Source organism: Budorcas taxicolor, chromosome 20, assembly GCF_023091745.1.
Source record: "Budorcas taxicolor isolate Tak-1 chromosome 20, Takin1.1, whole genome shotgun sequence".
Taxonomy (NCBI): Eukaryota; Metazoa; Chordata; class Mammalia; order Artiodactyla; family Bovidae; genus Budorcas; species Budorcas taxicolor.
Window position 1 is genome coordinate 40,533,648 of NC_068929.1, and position 19,798 is coordinate 40,553,445.

At 38.3% G+C, this 19,798-nt stretch overlaps 1 protein-coding gene across 1 annotated transcript in view; it reads left to right on the top strand.

The window, feature by feature from the left end:
* CPLANE1 (ciliogenesis and planar polarity effector complex subunit 1) overlaps window positions 1–19,798 on the top strand; it is a 103,282-nt gene that overhangs the window by 70,715 nt on the left and 12,769 nt on the right. Inside the window, exons 44-50 of the mRNA XM_052659199.1 lie at window positions 6,784–6,906; window positions 10,859–10,889; window positions 11,398–11,529; window positions 13,721–13,886; window positions 17,679–17,737; window positions 18,182–18,349; window positions 19,384–19,511. Of these exons, the coding sequence (XP_052515159.1) occupies window positions 6,784–6,906; window positions 10,859–10,889; window positions 11,398–11,529; window positions 13,721–13,886; window positions 17,679–17,737; window positions 18,182–18,349; window positions 19,384–19,511 (807 nt within the window). The remainder of the gene's footprint in view (window positions 1–6,783; window positions 6,907–10,858; window positions 10,890–11,397; window positions 11,530–13,720; window positions 13,887–17,678; window positions 17,738–18,181; window positions 18,350–19,383; window positions 19,512–19,798) is intronic.

Here is a 19,798-nt window from a genome sequence, read left to right on the forward strand (position 1 = left end):
CTGGAATTCCATCACCTCCACTAGTTTTGTTTGTACTAATGCTTCCTAAGGTTCATTTAACTTCACACTCCAGGATGTCTGGCTCTAGGTGAGTGACCACAGCATTGTGATAATTCAGGTCATTAAGACCTTTTTTGTACAGTTCTTCTGTGTTCTATGCACCTCTTCTTAATCTCTGCTGCTTCTGTTAGGTCCTTAGAATTTCTGTCCTTTATCATGACCATCCTTGCATGAAATGTTCCCTTGTTATCTTCCAGTTTTCTTGAAGAGAGCTCTAGTTTTTCCCGTTGAGTTGTTTTCTATTATTTCTTTGCATTGTTCACTTAAAAAGGCTTTCTTATCTTTCCTTGCTATTCTTTGGAACTCTGCATTCAGTTGGGTATATATTATGTGGTTCAGGCTATAGGTATATCTGAAGTAGTTTAGGCTATGTTATAAAATGAATATAGTTAATGATGATTACTTTTTTCAATTTTATCTGTTTTATCATTAAGTATACAGCCTTGAGGTACTTCTTTCCTGATTTGGAACCAGTCGGTTGTTTCATGTCTAGTTCTAACTGTTGCTTCTTGACTTGCATACATATTTCTCAGGAGGCAGGTCTTTTGAAGAATTTTCCAGTGTGTTGTGATCCACACAGTCAAAGGCTCTGGCATAGTCAATAAAGTAGAAGTAGATATTTTTCTGGAACTCTCTTGCTTTTTCAATGATCCAGTGGATGTTGGCAATTTGATCTCTGGTTCCTCTGCCTTTTCTAAATCCAGCTTGAACATCTGGAAGTTCATGGTTCATGTACTTTAGAAGCCTGGCTTGGAGAAGTTTCAGCATTACTTTGCTAGCACGTGAGATGAGTGCAATTGTGTGGTAGTTTGAACATACTTTGGCATTGGCTTGCTTTGGGATTGGAATGAAAACTGACCTTTTCTAGTCCTGTGGGCATTGCTGAGTTCTCCAAATTTGCTGGCATATTGAGTGCAGCACCTTCACAGCATCATCTTTCAGGATTTGAAATAGCTCAACTGGAATTCCATCACCTCCACTAGCTTTGTTCGTAGTGATGTTTCTAAGGCCCACTTGACTTCACATTCCAGGATGTCTGGCTCCAGGTGAGTGATCACACCATCGTGGTAATCTGGGTTGTGAAGATCTTTTTTGTACAGTTCTCTGTGTATTCTTGCCACCTCTTATTAATATCTTCTCCTTCTGTAGGTCCATACCATTTCTGTCTTTTATTGAGCCCATCTTTGCATGAAATATTCCCTTGGTACCTCTAATTTTCTTGAAGAGATCTCTAGTCTTTCCCATTCTATTGTTTTCCTCTATTTCTTTGCATTGATCACTGAGGAAGGCTTTCTTATCTCTCCTTGCTATTCTTTGGAACTCTGCATTCAAATGGATTTATCTTTCCTTTTCTCCTTTGTCTTTAGCTTCTCTTCTTTTCTCAGCAATTTGTAAGACCTCCTCAGACAACCATTTTGCCTTTTTGCATTTCTTTTTCTTGAAGATGGTCTTGATCACTGCTTCCTGTACAATGTCACAAAACTCCGTCCATAGTTCTTCAGGCACTCTGTCTATCAGATCTAATCCCTTGAATGTGTTTGTCACTTTCATTGTATAATCGTAAGGGATTTGACTTAGGTCATACCTGAATGGTCTAGTGGTTTTCCCTACTTTCTTCAATTTAAGTCTGAATTTGGCAATAAGAAGTTCATGATCTGAGCCACAGTCAGCTCCTGGTCTTTTTTTTGCTGACTGTATAGAGCTTCTCCATCTTTGGCTGCAAAGAATATAATCAATCTGATTTCGGTGTTGACCATCTGGTGATGTCCATGTGTAGAGTCTTCCCTTGTGTTGTTGGAAGAGTGTGTTTGCTATGACCAGTGTGTTCTCGTGGCAAAACTCTGTTAGCCTTTGACCTACTTCATTTTGTACTCCAAGGCCAGATTTGCCTGATTCTGCAGGTATGTTTTGACTTCCTACTTTTGCATTCCAGTTCCCTATAATGAAAAGAACATCTTTTTTGGGTATTAGCTCTAGAAGGTCTTGAAGGTCTTCAGAGAACCGTTCAACTTCAGCTTCTTCAGCATTACTGGTCAGGGCATAGACGTGGATTACTCTGATATTGAATGGTTTGCCTTGGCAATGAACAGAGGTCATTCTGTTGTTTTTGAGATTGCATCCAAGTACTGCATTTCGGACTCTTTTGTTGACTATGATGGCTACTCCATTTCTTCTAAGGGATTCTTGCCCACAGTAGTAGATATAATGGTCATCTGAGTTAAATTCACCCATTCTGAAAAGTTGGCTTAAAATTCAACGTTCAGAAAACTGAGATCATGGCATCTGGTCCCATCACTTCATGGGAAATTGATGAGGAAACAATGGAAACAGTGAGAGACTTTATTTTGGGGGGCTCCGAAATCACTGCAGATGGTGACTGCAGCCAGGAAATTAAAAGACACTTGCTACTTGGAAGAAAAGTTATGACCAGCCTAGACAGCATATTAAAAAGCAGAGATATTACTTTGCCAACAAAGGTCCGTCTAGTCAAAGCTCTGGTTTTTCCAATAGTCATGTATAGATGTGAGCGTTGGACTATAAAGAAAGCTGAGCACTGAAGAATTGATGCTTTTGAACTGTGGTGTTGGAGAAGACTCTTGAGAGTCCCTTGGACTGCAAGGAAATCCAACCAGTCAATCCTAAAGGAAATCGGTCCTGAATATTCATTGGAAGGACTGATACTGAAGTTGAAACTCCAATACTTTGGCCACCTGATGTGAAGAACTGACTCATTTGAAAAGACCCTGAAGAGGCACTAAAAAGCCTCTTGATGAAAGTGAAGGAGGAGAGTGAAAAAGTTGGCTTAAAGCTCAGCATTCAGATAACTAAGATCATGGCCTCTGGTTCCATCACTTCATGGGAAATAGATGGGGAAGCAGTGGAAACGTTGGCAGACTTTTTTTGGGGGGGCTCCAAAATCACTGCAGATGGTGACTGCAGCCATGAAATTAAAAGACGCTTACTCCTTGGAAAGAAAGTTATGACCAACCTAGATAGCATATTCTAAAGCAGAGACATTACTTTGCCAGCAAAGGTCCATCTAGTCAAGGCTATGGTTTTTCCAGTAGTCATGTATGGATGTGAGAGTTGGACAGTGAAGAAAGCTGAGCACAGAAGAATTGATGCTTTTGAACTGTGGTGTTGGAGAAGACTGTTGAGAGTCCCTTGGAATGCAAGAAGATCCAACCAGTCCATCCCAAAGGAGATCAGTCCTGGGTGTTCATTGGAAGAACTGAGTTGAAGCTGAAACTCCAATACTTTGGCCACCTGATGCGAAGAGTTGACTCACTGGAAAAGACCCTAATGCTGGGAATGACTGGGGGCAGGAGGAGAAGGGGACGACAGAGGATGAGATGGCTGGATGGCATCACCGACTCGATGGACATGAGTTTGAGTAAGTTCCAGGAGTTGGTGATGGACAGGGAGGCCTGGCATGCTGCAATTCATGGGGTCAAAAGAGTCGGACACGACTGAGTGAAATATCATGAAGCAATGACTGTGTTTATTCTCAATAATGTTGTTTAGACTCAAAGTCAGTTTCGTTTAATATGTCCATTTCTGTTTTCTTTCGGCTGGTATATCTTTTTTGATATTTTTTATTAAAAATTTTAATGGTAAGTTTCAGGCATATTTCAGTACAAGACAAAATAGTATAACCTTCATGTACCCAACAATCACCTTTTACAAGTATCACCTCATGGCCAATCCTGTTTTATATATCCCACCCACTCTTTTTACCTTTTCCTAAATTATTTTAAAGTAAATTCCAAACAACACAGTTTTATCCGTAAATATTTTAACATTGTGTAAAAGACCAGGTCTATTTTAAAAATAATAACAACATTATCACCTCTTTTTTTTTAAAAGTCTTGATATTGTCATGTACCTAATAAGTGTTCAACTATTGCCAGTTGGCTCATTTTAAAAAATAGTTTATTTTGTCTAGTTGGTCCAGATAAGGTCCATACATGGCATTTGGTTGATAGCTTATAATTCTCTTTTAATTTCTGGGTTCATCTTTTTCTCTCTCTTTTTCCCCTTCTGGTTTATTTGTTGAAGAAACTTGGTGGTTTGTCCTGAAGTATTTTTCAGGGTCTACATTTTGTTAATTGCGTCTCTATGGTGTCATTTACACGTTCCTCTGTTCCCTTTATTTCCTGTCATTAGACATCCCCTTACTTTAAAGATGAGTGACTGTTAGAGATGTGTTCAGCAAGTATCTCTAGATTTCATTCTTAAAATAATTACGTAGTTTGTGTTTTAATCATAAGATATAGGCAGCTATTTATTGTGATTATTGATACATTTGTGCTCACTTCTATTATCTTATTTTGTGCTTCCTGTTTACTCTGTCTTTTGTTTACTTTTTGTCCTGTTTTTCTTTCCTTCAATTGGATTGAGTTTTCTGTATCCACTCTTTCCCCCTCTATGTGTTCAGACATTCTATTTTTATTCCCTTAGAGCATATTCTTAAATTTTCAACATTCAGAATTGAGTGTTGAGATGAATATATTTACCTCACAAGCAACATAAGGTCTTATGTTAGAGCTTTTAGCACTGGTATTCCCAGGGCCTCAGTGGTAAAGAATCTGCCTGCTAATACAGGGGACACTGGGATGCAGGTTCAATCCTTGGTCAGGAAGATCCCCTGGAGGAGGAAATGCCAACCCAGGTAGTATTGCTGCCTGGAAAATTTCTTGGACAGAGGAGCCGGCGTGCTGCAGTCCATGGGTTTGCAAAGATTTGCACATGACTCTGCACACATACACACGTGCCTCTTCACATCTTCTCTGATGTTTTTCTAATAGTTTGGATCTGTACCTTGCTTTTAACCTGCCCACTTAGTCTCCTTTGTCTTATTTTTATATGTCTGTACTAATTTGAATTTATCAGCATGTTTGCCAGTTTATTTCCCCTCAGTTGCTTCTTTTTTTCAAAGAAATTGTAAACTGAATGATGTACATATGTAAAAAATAAGTATATTAGACAAAACACTAGTTTCATCAAATAATACTTGTCATTATTCCCCAAGGTGCAGTCTGGCATTTTCTCTTTTGTGCGGTTATTGCCCGGAGTTGCTCCTTGCAGCCACTTCGTTGAGGACTGTTTCCTTCCTCCTTCCTTTATTAGTTCTTTCAAATAGAGTCTGTCAGTAGCCAATTCTCCCAGTCTTTGAAAATAGTGGTAATTTTACTGCAATTTGTGAGTGATGGCTTATAGCTGAGATCAGAATTCTAGGTTGCTGCTTATTTTCCCTCAGTCTTTAAAGATATTATTCCATTTTCCATTGACATTTCTAATTGCTGAGTGTATGATACCCATGTGATATCTAATTGCTGTTCTTTTATCTCTGATCATTTTATAGTCTTCATCTTTATTTTTAGTTTATTTTGCATTTTGAAATGGTGTGTCTAGGTGTATAATTCTTTTTATTTATTCTATATGGGAGTGGGAATGGTTTGTTAATTTGCAGTTTTAACACTGGGAGGTTTTATCTGGTTTCTTTTGGAGTAGTGCTTTTGCTAAAGCGCTTGTTAGAGGTGTGCTGGAACTTCTCAGTCGATCCCCTGCCTCTTAAGCACCCCTCAGGTTCTCCCTTTTCTGTCTCAGTGATGTGCTCCAGGATATTTCCTCAGAACCCTTTCTGTTCATCTACTCATTCTCTCTACTGCTGTGTCTTCTTTGCTGTAGGATTTTAATTTCGATGACTACATTCTTAATGTCCAGAAGATTTCTTTCTTTTTCAGATCTATCTGTTCTTTGGATGTACTCTGCCCTTTTCTTTTACTGTGGTTTCTATACCGTATTTTATCAGTTTGATCATTTTAGTAATATTTTATGCCCTTCCAGATTCTTATTTCGTGTGTGCATATTTTCAATTGTCAGATGTATATACTGACTCTCTGGGCTGCTTATTCCTTTGTGTGAGTTGTGATTTTTTATACTGAGCTTATGAAGGGGGTAGTTCTGCTATGTTGTGTATGTTTTTCTTTGGCATGATTTTGTTATTTTCTTCTTGCTGTTACTGAAGTAGAAAAAAATGGGGACAAGTTTTTATAATCATTTTTTTGGTTTGGAGTTGCTGTACCACATAGGTAGTATAAATTCAGATCCCACACCTGCCTGTAGTATAGCAAGACAGGGGTGGGTGTCTTTTCTCAGAGTTAACTTTTATTTTTTTCCCACCCACTACCCAGGGAGATAAAAAAGCTTGCTCTTTCTCTGGGGCAGAATTTTTCTTATCCCCACTTTATGGACAGAACTGTCCTTCATCGTTCTCAATTCCTCTCACTGTGTCTGCAGGAACCACGTCTCCTGTTCCTCCTTGGACTATACCAGCAGCGTTGTCCATTTAGTGCCCAGAATTCCTTTTTATTTTATGACACCAGGAGACTTATTTTATTTACAAGTTTGATTGGTTGTGTATGATTCTTTTTTTAAATTCATCATTTCTTCTGTGTTTTATACAGGTAATGGGCCTATTCGCTGCAGCTTCATCTGTTGTGTTTTCTGAAGCTGAAAACAAATTTATTAGTAGATAATAAATTTTCTTACTATGAGACAGTTTAAACTTTAAATACTATATTAAATTATTTTATTATGCAGTAAGAAAGTTACCAGAATAATGTCTTTTCCATGTGATTTTTTTTCCCATTAATATTATTTCTTTTTATTTTAATATATACTCTGGATTAATGCACTTCCTGACTTATATGGATGAAGAAGATCGGAGAGACAAAGAAGAGATTTCAGTAACAGAAACTTACCCTAGTCAGAAAACCTATGTGCTTCCTTCAGCTCATTCAGCCGTCAGCCTTTCCAGTGACCAGAATGTGACTTCTCTTGGTATTAACTTTTTTTCCTTTACTCCTATTTTCCAAGATACTGTTACTGAAGAGTACTTACTTTACTGGGAATATAGTTGTGAAGGATTTGTGAAGCCATTGCAACATTCATAAGTTTCAGGGAAAAGAAAGTTAAAAATTGTGCCATTTACATGAAGAACTACGTTATGGTGTCACTTTCATAAGATACACTACAAGATGTACCATGTCTCTGTGTAATTCAGGCTCCCCCGTCCCTGGGATTCTCCAGGCAAGAACACTGAGTGGGTTGCCATTTCCTTCTCCAATGTATAAAAGTGAGAAGTGAAAGTGAAGTTGCTCAGTTGTGTCCGACTCTTAGCGACCCTATGGACTGCAGCCCACCAGGCTCCTCCATCCATGGGGTTTTCCAGGCAAGAGTACTGGAGTGGGGTGCCACTGCCTTCTCCACAGATGTGTTATATCTCTGTGTAATTCAGGCTCCTCTGTCCATGGGATTCTCCAGGCAAGCATACTAGAGTCGTTGCCATGCCCTCCTCCAGGGGATCTTCCTGACCCAGGGATCAAACCCAAGTCCCTTACATCTCCTGCATTGGCAGACGGGTTCTTTACCACGAGCGCCACCTGGGAAGCCCCGTTAAATACATAGCAACTGAAACATTATAGTATTACACTGGTATATTATACTATAATACTATACTATTTGATTTTTATAAAAATTGAGAAATTAAAACTCTGTCAATTTTAAGAGTTTTGATTTGGAAACAAAATAATGACTGACTTTTTGGGCCTCTTCCACATGCCAGACATCACTGTTTTATGTGTGTTGACCCTGGTGTAAGCCTGACCTGTGATCTAGCTACCATTATTCTCCCATTTTATAGTTGAGAATATTGAGGCTTAGAGAAATTCAGGGCCATTGTTCCTTCTATTTCTTTTAGAGCTGACAGTTCAGAATGCCATTCCTTAGTCCTAAGTGATATTTTGTGTCATAATAATAGCAGGGCATACTACGTATCACAGTTGGAACTCTAATGGTGGCCTTGAAATACCTTTTTTGCCCTCAGATACTTATGGTCAATAAGGGTGATTTTATTGAATGCTTGCAATATATTTTATTACCATTATTAAAGTTATATAAGCCATTAGAAATGCTATTTTTAAATGGCATTGCTCTTATTCAAATAAAAAATAATTAAGCTGTTTTTAACCTTTGTATTTGTTCTCTAAACTCTTTCTAGATTCTGTTCATATTTCAGTCATCATCATATAAAGATAATCATTTTTATTCACTGAGTTGTTGTGAAGATTAATTACTGTATATAAAGCATTTAGCTGAGAATCTGTTTGATTCCTGTAGGTTCTTGGTCACCAGTATCTTTCCTCTTTCCTCTTATGGAAGGGAGAATTGAGAAATGAAGTTAAAGAGGCCTTAGCGGATTCTGATTGTATCTGAGAAGTTTAAACTACATTTTGTACTTGGGAATCGCTGACAGATTTTGAGCAGGAGAGGTTTGGAAAAAGACTAGGATGGAGGTCTAGGTCAGTCAGTGAACTTTTAAATTAATGTGACCTGGGCAGTGATGAGGGTCTGGGCAGTGTTGTGGGAAAGGAGAAGAAATGAGACATTCTGAATAGGCAGCTGATGGCTTAAAGCTCAACATTCAGAAAACTAAGATCATGGCATCTGGTCCTATCACTTCATGACAAATAGATAGGGAAACAGTGGAAACAGTGGCAGACTTTATTTTCTCCAAAATCACTGCAGATGGTGACTGCAGCCATGAAATTAAAAGACGCTTAATCCTTGGAAGGAAAGTTATGACCAACCTAGACAGCATATTACTGAGACATTACTTTGTCAACAAAGGTCCATCTAGTTAAGGCTATGGTTTTTCCAGTGGTCATGTGTGGATGTGAGCGTTGGACTATAAAGAAAGCTGAGCACCGAAGAATTGATGCTTTTGAACTGTAGTGTTGGAGAAGACTCTTGAGAGTCCCTTGGACTGCAAGGAGATCCAACCAGTCCATCCTAAAGGAGATCAGTCCTAAGTGTTCATTGGAAGGACTGATGTTGAAGCTGAAACTCCAATACTTTTGCCACCTAATGTGAAGAGCTGACTCATTGAAAAAGACCCTGATGCTGGGAAAGATTGAGGGCAGGAGGAGAAGGGGATGACAGAGGATGAGATGGTTGGATGGCATCACTGACTCCATGGACATGAGTTTGGGTAAAGTCTGGGAGTTGGTGATGGACTAGGAGCCTGGTGTGCTGCGATTCATGGGGTCGCAAAGAGTCGGAAATGACTGAGCAACTGAACTGAACTGATACTCAGTGACTAAGTGGATGGCATTGGTGGAGAATGAGAACGCAAATGGCTGGTTAGCATGACTAAGAGCAAGGATATCACCAGGTCTTAATGTCAAACTCTTAGAGCACCTTCAACCAGATGTAGTATTTCAGGTGATATTCATATCATATTTAGGACCTAGTTTTTGATAAGCAAGTAGAGCTTGCTAAGAGGTTTAAGCTTAAAAAACAGAAGAGCATTTTCCCTAATTATATAGTTAATACTGATGGAAAATGGGAAAATCTTAGGACCAGCCTAAGAAATGTCATCCATCAGAGAGCAGGAGGAGCCCACCCCACCCAGTGAGGGAAGCGGATGAGCAGCCTCTGGTGAAGGGACTTTCAAGAAAAAGTGAATCGCTGACAGTTTCACAGGCCACCAGAAAGTCAAGAAAGAAGACTGAGTGTTTTTTAGCACTTTAAGACCTATTGGTATTCCTAATAAGTGAAGTCGATGATCAGGCTGAGTGTCACTGTTTGGCATTTTTTCAAAAAGGAACTGTGACTATCAAGGAATGAAGCTGATCTGTTGTGTGTGTTAGTAAATTATAAAGGCCATCCCAAAGAAAAAAATCCAAAGATGGTTTGAAAATGAAGGATAGAATCTTCCTACGTAACTACTTTTAAAAGTTGTTATTTGACTAAATCACTTTTCTGCTTTTTGATAAAAGTATCACTTTATCAAAATGATTCATTTCTTAGAGCTTTTGTATCTGATCAGCCTATACTTAGGGCTTCCCTGCTGTTGCAGTGCTAGAGAATCGGCCTGCCCCTGCAGTAGATGCAGGCTTGATCCCTGGGTCAGGAAGATTCCCAGGAGGAGGAAATGGCAACCCACTCCAGTATTCTTGCCTGGGAAATCCCATGGACAGAGGAGCCTGGGCGAGTTACAGTTCTTGGGGTCAAACATGGCTTAGCAACTATATGAACAAGTCTCTACTTACACCATTATTGAAGAACTCACAAATGACCAGACTCAGAGACCAAAGATAATGTGAAATTCTTGATGTGAGGATTAAAAAACAAAAAATGTGCTTAAGAAAGCAAAATTATTTAATATTAAAAACATGGGGATGTCTCAGTCAAAGAGGCAAGGTGAGTTTATCTTAGTATAAGAAAATATGAAGGAAATGTTTTTGAGAAGAGATGTCAGGACAGTTTCTCTCTGTTAACCCCGTTCTCTTTGAGGGTTAAACACAGAAAGCTGAAAAGGCTATGTTTTACTTTAAAGACATGTTATTAATACTGGACAAGATTTAAAAATCATCCTTGAGTCATGTTCTTCCATGTAAAGGCTTTGGGGATTAAATTAGATGTTTTCTACAAAGTACTCCTTTCAGATCATCAAAAGTTTTTTTGTTTTCTTTTCTTTTTAGTAAATCACACTCCAGTATTCTAAACCATGTATGAAGCAAAGTAGATTATACCTCCTAACATGTATTGTTCAGAGTGCTCTGGATAGATAAGTCATCTTAAAATGTGAACACTATTCACCACCAAATGGAGGTTTAAAAATATTTCAGTTTCTGGACATATAATTTCTAGATCAGGCTAATAATTTAAAAGAGAAAAAAAATAACTGACCTGAAATTTTAATTGATACTGATGTTTCTTTTTTTTTAAGGTGTGAATAACAGTGATGAATTATTTGAAAGGTAACTATCTTAATTCATAGTTTTACTTGCAGTTAGGTATAAGTCATATGTTCTGGAAATTTTGTTGTTCATATGTATGTCAGCTTTACACTATATATTTTTTGTGGATTAAAGGAATGTAATTCCCATTGGGAATGGGATCTTTTAAGACACTGATGACTGTTATGTTGTATCTCTCTTACTGTTTTAGAGTAGGTAGAGTCTTTGCTGCATTTTCTTTTACTACATATGTATTAAATTGCAATAGGCAGGACAGATTAGAAGCTGTCTTCTAGGCCTTACATTTGTTCCTTTGAGAGTATATGTGAAGTTGTCAATTACTGATGATTAGGCTTTTCCACTGAGGATTAATGAGATTAAAGCAATAGAATGAAATTAGTTATATGCTTATCATTTTTTGTCTTCATTTATGCTCTTGGAGAGTGTAGTTTTAAACGCTTATTTTTGCTTAATATAAGTAAGTTGTGGGTACTGATTTATATTTCTCATATTGCATTTGGGAATGAAGTGTTTTGGTAGATCCACTCCAGACGAGTGAACTGACTGATATTGCGGACATTATCAATGACCTCATAACGAAAGATGGATTTTCCAGTGAAGAGCTCGGCCTAACAGAGCAACAGGCTAGGAGCATCTCCAGGTAATCATTGAATAATTCATTTTTAACCTGTTTAAAATGTTTATGTTTAAGAGTATTTGAAAAAATGACCATTTTTGGTGATGATTTTTTAGGAAACAGATTCAAAGCTTACATAGATTTTTTTCCTCTGTTAATAGACTTTGTGATGTTTATGTGTCATTCCTCCCCTTCCTCCAACAATCATAGACTGGCTTCTGTAACTAATACAGCACATCTGTATCCTGAGTTTTCTGAAGGTCTCATCACTCTGAGTACGACATAAATGTAATCCTGTTTCTTCTTAAAGTAATTAATAATTTAGTTCATAGTACTTTACCCTAGACATGAACCTTTAGAATACATTTTAAATAGCTTTTCTTGGAACATTATGTTAAAAAGTTTTTCCTTGTTGCCTTTCCTGGGCCATGAACTGGTTTTTGATAGAATAAAGGCTGCTTCTTCTACTGATGCTTCTTTGGGATACATACACCTTTTGGCTTATTGATTCATTGGAGGTTGGTTGGATTAGGGTACTCTCTGCCTGGCACATCCCAGGAGTCCAGACTCCAGAAGAAAAGCAGTTGTCTAGTATAAAACCACATTGTCTCTATCCATAACCCCTCTTCATGTTAGGATGGTGTCTTCTTCCCATGCTGCATGTTTCGAGTCAGCCCCGAATTGCTGTCTCACTCCACCTTTTTTCTTGGGCCACTGTTAGTACTGTTTGTGTAGAAGCCAGGATGGGATTAGATGTACAAAAGCTGTAGCGAGCAAATGCCTGAGAGGAAGAAAATCAGAAGTGAGGCATCCGACCACAGTGCAAGTCTGTTCCCTCCCTGTGGAGGAGAGAAGGCTGAGTCAGTTAAGTCCAGAGTACAGTGTGGTTCTGGGAAAGCTTCAGCTGGGTCAGTAGTGAGACATCAAGCCAGAGTCAACTTCAGAGGAGTCCTGTCTCTTATAGGTCAGGGCCAGCCACAGCATCCCTGCCATGCTCCTCGTTAGCTCAGGTTGGATCCTGGGAAGAACAGCCTGGGCAGGAACCTGAGGCCAGATCCAGATCCAGGAGGGCTGCAGTTTAGAAGTCATCTCTGTGGAATAAGTTTTGGAAGTGATTGAGATGGTCTAGGAATAGATCGATGAAGAAATCCAAAACAGAACCTTTAAAAACATTCATATTGGTGGTGAGCAGAGAAGAAGGATGCCCAGTATGAGAGGGTATGTTGTGTTTTGAAAGTCAGAAAAAGACTCAGGTAAGAGAGAGTTTAAAGCAGAAAGAAGCCAGTTGCACCAGATACTATAGAGAAGTCCAGTAGGAGGAAGACTGAAGAGGCTCTTGGTGACCTGAGATTGTTGTCAGTGGATTTCAGGGGACAGATTGGAGCAAATTGACTAGACATCATAAGCATATGACTGGAGTAGGTAGCCATTCCCTTCTCCAGGGGATCTTCCCAACCCAGAGATTGAACCCAGGTCTCCCACATTGCAGGCAGATTCTTTACCATCTGAGCCACCAGGAAAACCCAAAAGAATACTGGAGTGGGATGCCATGCCCTCCTCCAGGGGATCGTCCCAACGCAGGGACCAAGCCCAGGTTTCCATTGCAGGCAGAGTCTTCACTGTCTGAGGCACCAGGAAAGCCCATATGTATGCATATATTCCCTCTCTGGAGCCTCGCTCCCACCCCTGTCCCCACCCCTGCCCCCGATTCCACCCTCTGGGTCATCCCGGGGCACTGCGCTGAGCTCCCCGTGCTGAACAGCAGCGCCAGCTGTCCAGCGTACTCACGGTATGTATATGTCAGTACTACTTTCGCAATTCATCTATCCTCTCCTTCCCCAACTGTGTGCACAGGTCCATTCTCCACATCTGTACCTCTCTGTTCCTGACCTGCAAATGTGTTCATCAGCACCATTTTTCTAGACTTCACATATATTCATTAATACACAAAATTTGTTTCTCTTTCTGACTTACTCTGTATGACAAGGCTCTGGATTCATTCATATCCCTACAACTGACTCAATTCCTTATATGACTGAGTAATATCCCACTGTATGTGTGCACCACATCTTTATCCATTCATCTGTCAATGGACACTCAAGTTGCTCCCATGTCCTGGCCATTGTAAATAGTGCTGCAGTGAACACTGGGGTACATGTGTTATCTCCATAACAAATTTAAAATCAAATGATGCACTGCTGGTTAAATTTCTCAGGATTCAGCATCCCTCTGGTAGACGCCCACAAAGAACTGAGAAGGAGAGAAGAGAGATTCAAGTCTGGATGAAAAGAAAACGAAAAGCAAGAATGGCAGAGTACTTAAATCAGCTGGCAGAGAAGAGAGGGCAAGAACACGATCCTTTCTGCCCCAGGAATAACCCAGTAAGTCTGCAGTATCAAGGGCAGTGGAATTATCGCAGAATATGTGCAACTTTTTCCTGGCAGGTATTCAAGAGGAGGATGAACATAATTTGGAATCATTTGTTATTTGATAGAAAAGTCAGCATTTTGCTTAAGTCAGGGAAAATTAAGAAATTACCTTAACAAAATGTAGCAAGGGACTACAAACTATGTTTTATTCAACTGTCTTAAATATTTTTTCTCCCTGAGGCTAATTATGGCTCTGACATTTTAACCATTGAATGAAGAGATCAAGGGATTGGGCGACCAACTGAAGTCACTCCCTAAATTTTCAGTGGAAGTCAGTTGCAGTCGAACAACTTGACTATGTGTGTGGTAAAGGCATTTTAAAAATCAATTTTCTCTCTGTAAGTTGTCTACAAAAAAACCTTTTTAAAGTATGGTCCAGGCATGTACCAACAGAAGAGTGGCGCTTCTGTGTGTGTTTCAGCTTTCCTTTAAACTGTCAGCATTTGTTTACCGATTCCTGACTATGGATATAACCATGGCTAGGTCAGAAGTGTTTTTCTTCAGAAGATGAAATAAGGCAGTATTACTTTGATGATTACATAACTATGAAAGTCACATTTACATTACATTTGGATTATAGTGTATCTTTTACTTTGTAATCTGAAATAAATATAATACTTCATTGTTTTCTCCATCATTAGGGAAACACATTTTATAAAATAAGTGAATCTTCCAAGATTGTCACATTTAAGCATCAAATGTGCAAAAGTAGGTGAACTGTTACTTAATGTCACTTATTTACCTGTGTCTGGAGAGAGCATGCTGACATTAGATAACATTTTGTTGATAGCTCTGGAGACATGATAATGACCTTCAGAGCTACTTGAAGACCAGAATCTTACAGTGCATGTGTATATGTGTATTCTTCCACGCCATGGAGGGTGAGTTCCCATATCACCCTCCCATCAGCCAAACAGATATCCCCAGATGGTTAGAATTATATCCAAATTTAGAATAAATTAACTCAGAGGGTGTTGGGACTGTTTTGTTCATAGACTTTATGACATCTCCTTCAGTATTGCAGGTAAATTTTTAGTTTCTATTTGGATAAAGGTATGCAACTAGTGAGGGATTCATGTAATTTAAAATTTACATTTTTATCAGAAATCAATAAAACATTGCATTTATTATTGACTACTATATAGAACCTTGAGAAAGTGAATTCACTTCTTTGTGTACGTTTTTATATACGCAGTCAACCCTGTGAAAGGACTTACCCTCATTAGTAATTCAACAGTGACTCTTTTTTTTTTTTTTTTTACTTTACAATACTGTATTGGTTTTGCCATACATTGACATGAATCCACCACGGGTGTACATGCGTTCCCAAACATGAACCCCCCTCCCACCTCCCTCCCCATAACATCTCTCTGGGTCATCACTGTGCACCAGCCCCAAGCATGCTGTATCCTGCGTCGGACATAGACTGGCGATTCGATTCTTACATGATAGTATACGTGTTACAATGCCATTCTCCCAAATCATCCCACCCTCTCCCTCTCCCTCTTAGTCCCAAAGTCCGCTATACACATCTGAGTCTTTTTTGCTGTCTTGCATACAGGGTCGTCATTGCCATCTTTCTAAATTCTATATATATGTGTTAGTATACTGTATTGGTGTTTTTCTTTCTGGCTTACTTCACTCTGTATAATCGGCTCCAGTTTCATCCATCTCATCAGAACTGATTCAAATGTATTCTTTTTAACGGCTGAGTAATACTCCATTGTGTATATGTACCACAGCTTTCTTATCCATTCATCTGCTGATGGACATCTAGGTTGTTTCCATGTCCTGGCTGTTATAAACAGTGCTGCAATGAACATTGGGGTACATGTGTCTCTTTCAATTCTGGTTTCCTCGGTGTGTATGCCCAGCAGTGGGATTGCTGGGTCATAAGGTAGTTCTATTTGCAATTTTTTAAGGAATCTCCACACTGTTCTCCAAAGTGGCTGTACTAGTTTGCATTCCCACCAACAGTGTAGGAGGGTTCCCTTCTCTCCACACCCTCTCCAGCATTTATTGCTTGCAGATTTTTGGATCGCAGACATTCTGACTGGTGTGAAGTGGTACCTCGTTGTGGTTTTGATTTGCATTTCTCTAATAATGAGTGATGTTGAGCATCTTTTCATGTGTTTGTTAGCCATCCGTATGTCTTCTTTGGAGAAATGTCTATTTAGTTCTTTGGCCCATTTTTTGATTGGGTCGTTTATTTTTCTGGAATTGAGCTGCATAAGTTGCTTGTATATTTTTGAGATTAGTTGTTTGTCAGTTGCTTCATTTGCTATTATTTTCTCCCATTCAGAAGGCTGTCTTTTCACTTTGCTTATATTTTCCTTTGTTGTGCAGAAGCTTTTAATTTTAATTAGATCCCATTTGTTTATTTTTGCTTTTATTTCCAGAATTCTGGGAGGTGGATCATAGAGGATCCTGCTGTGATTTATGTCAGAGAGTGTTTTGCCTATATTCTCCTCTAGGAGTTTTATAGTTTCTGGTCTTACATTTAGATCTTTAATCCATTTTGAGTTTATTTTTGTGTATGGTGTTAGAAAGTGATCTAATTTCATTCTTTTACAAGTGGTTGACCAGTTTTCCCAGCACCACTTTTTAAAGAGATTGTCTTTACTCCATTGTATATTCTTGCCTCCTTTGTCAAAGGTAAGGTGTCCATATGTGTGTGGATTTATCTCTGGGCTTTCTATTTTGTTCCATTGATCTATATTTCTGTCTTTGTGCCAGTACCATACTGTCTTGATGACTATGGCTTTGTAGTAGAGCCTGAAGTCAGGCAAGTTGATTCCTCCAGTTCCATTCTTCTTTCTCAAGATTGCTTTGGCTATTCTAGGTTTTTTGTATTTCCATACAAATCTTGAAATTATTTGTTCTAGTTCTGTGAAAAATATGGCTGGTAGCTTAATAGGGATTGCGTTGAATTTGTAAATTGCTTTGGGTAGTATACTCATTTTCACTATATTGATTCTTCCGATCCATGAACATGGTATATTTCTCCATCTATTAGTGTCCTCTGATTTCTTTCAGTGTTTTATAGTTTTCTATGTATAGGTCTTTAGTTTCTTTAGGTAGATATATTCCTAAGTATTTTATTCTTTTCGTTGCAATGGTGAATGGAATTGTTTCCTTAATTTCTTTTTCTACTTTCTCATTATTACAACAGTAACTCTTAATGTTTCAGAATAAGACATATTTATAGCTGATGTTGGCCAGTTTACCTTGTGTTGCATGCATTTTGAAGAGTTTACAAGTCACAATAAACCTACTGTAGTAGGTTTCTGGTAAACATTTTAAAACATTAAAATGATGGTTTTGAATGTCTCACTCATTTCTGCTTTTATCAACCATGCTCTTGGTGAGATTAATCACAAGACAAAGTACAAAATACAGGTGTCTCCATCCTTAAATGTTCCTATTTTCCATTTTAAGTTGCAGCTGATAAGGATCTCTCCTTTTGAGAAAATATATGAATTTAGCTGCTAAAGTAGACTTTGTACTCTATTTATTCAATTGGATTTTATTTTAATTACATGATGCTTTAACATTTTCATGTTTTGGGCTAGAATAGGAAGCTTCATCGAATATGACAATGTCTTATACTGTTCCTAAATAGCAAAATTATATTTTAGCTTCCTATTAAAATTTATTAGTGGAATTTTCATGTTTTCCGTGGATTGTAATGGTTTAATCATTTGAACTGAATGGTAATGAACTAACTGGTTGTTTCTTGTGCAGTTTTACATGACTTCAAGGGAAATCAGGCTGAGACAAAAGATGAAGCATGAAAAAGACAGGTGAGTTTGGTAGTTACACCCTGATCCTTCTCTCTCACTCACCGAGACCATAGATAGCACCTTAGGCATTCTAGTTTTCACAGTAGTCCCTTTTTGTTGATAAATGGAAAAGTATGGGAGATAACTGCAGAGAAAATAATTAGACTCCACTATCCTTTTTAGGAATTTGCTTTCAAATATTGTTTATTCCATTCAATTTTTATAACTTATTTCTGAAATCCCTCTCCCTCTCCCAATCCAAATACATATGTACATTTTTTAAGTACCCCATAGGTGCCTTTAATAGTACCTCCTAATGGTTTTCAGAAATCTGACATTTGAATTTGCATTGAACTGCTTTGAAGAAAATCAGTACTAGGTGGTCTTCAAACACTGTGTTCCCTCTAGAAATATGAAGTGAAAGGGACTCTTTTACTAAATGGTATTTAATTTTTTATTTTAAAGATTGCTACTCTCAGACCACTATAGTCGTCGAATCTCACAAGCATACACTCTGATGAATGAACTGTTATCTGAATCAGCACAGCTTCCAGCAGCTGCTCAGAAACCATTGCCTAACAAACCCAGAAAAGCTCAGATTCCCAGAAGGCAACGCTCCCCTTCTCCAAGAGGGTAAGATGAGGTTTGCCATGTCATTTGGCAAGATAACTCCAGGCGTGATAAGTGTGGAGCACCATTGTGACTCAGGCTCGGTGTGTTTGCTCTGAAATATGGTAATAAAGTGAAGGGGGAAATAGTGCCGTCATTAGGAGTTTCCATTAGTTTATAGAATCACCAAGGAAAAGGACAAAAATGGCACTAAATATCTAATTAAGACATAACAAGGCACTTCTGAATGCCTAATACAATTTTTATATCCATTCAATCCTGTTTTCTTCCTTTCTGTAGATTTTGTGACTATTCCTTCCGTAATTTGCCTCCTAGCTGCTCTCCCTGTTTCTCCAGTTGGTTCCACTCTTGTAGGAAAACAATGGTCCTCATCAGCTTACTGCATCTTCTGCTGTCCCCTCCGAGTTATTGCTGATTCAGTTGTAGATATTATCATGTTTCTTAAATTAATGACCTTCACTCAATTTGGATATGAGTTCAGTAGGCAAGGATTAATTAAACGTGGATGCTAAAGAAAAGCACCCAAGAGTAAAGTTTCTCATACGGCACACAAACACAAAAGTTGTTAGTGACACATAAGGAGGAAATGAATTAGCAGTTTAATGTTGTTAAAAATTACCACCTTTGACAGAATAACTGATTAGGTTTGTAAACATGATCTCGTAACTTACGAACCTAGAGGAAATGCTACCCAACGCAAACCTAGATGTAATCATATTACTTGTGTGTAATTTGAGGTGTAATCAAAATAGGAGAGATTCTCTTTGAATATTTCTTAGAATAATGCACGCTATTTAATACATAAATAACTGGCAAATGTATACAGCTTTTGAAATGATTAGAGAGATAATAAAAACCAATTTCTTTGGGGAAAAAATGAGTAAATTTTGAGGTATAAGTTACTATACACTAAATGACCACTGAGGTGCAGAATAAACCAAGTCAAATGAATGTATTAATCTGAGCTGGAATTTGGATTTTTGAAATATATCACTAATGGAAGAGTCTAGACTATAATTATGTGATTTCTACTTCAGAGAGAATCGACATGGTCACAATTTTCCAATATACAGACCTGGAAAAGTCAGACATACATCCACCAAACCAAGTTATACCCAAAAGGGGAGACCTTTTGGGCAATCTCAAGGCTCACCTTGGCCGCATGGTAAGATTGAGAGCTTTCTTTTATCTTGTGTGATTTGGACCTATTCTTTCTTGGTTCCAGACTTGTGTTTTCATTAGTGAAAGTTTTAAATCTCAGTTAAAAGCAGTTCCCATTTCAACTGAATGCAAGAGATTGATGAAGATTTAGCTGTACTGGAATTTTGTTCTATTACTTTGAAATGAGAAGACCCTAGGAATCTTCATAAACTATGGCCTTTAATTCTGTGTGATATGACTTATTTGGGAATCAGTTTCTTTGATGTGTCTGGTTAAAGATGTAGGCATTTT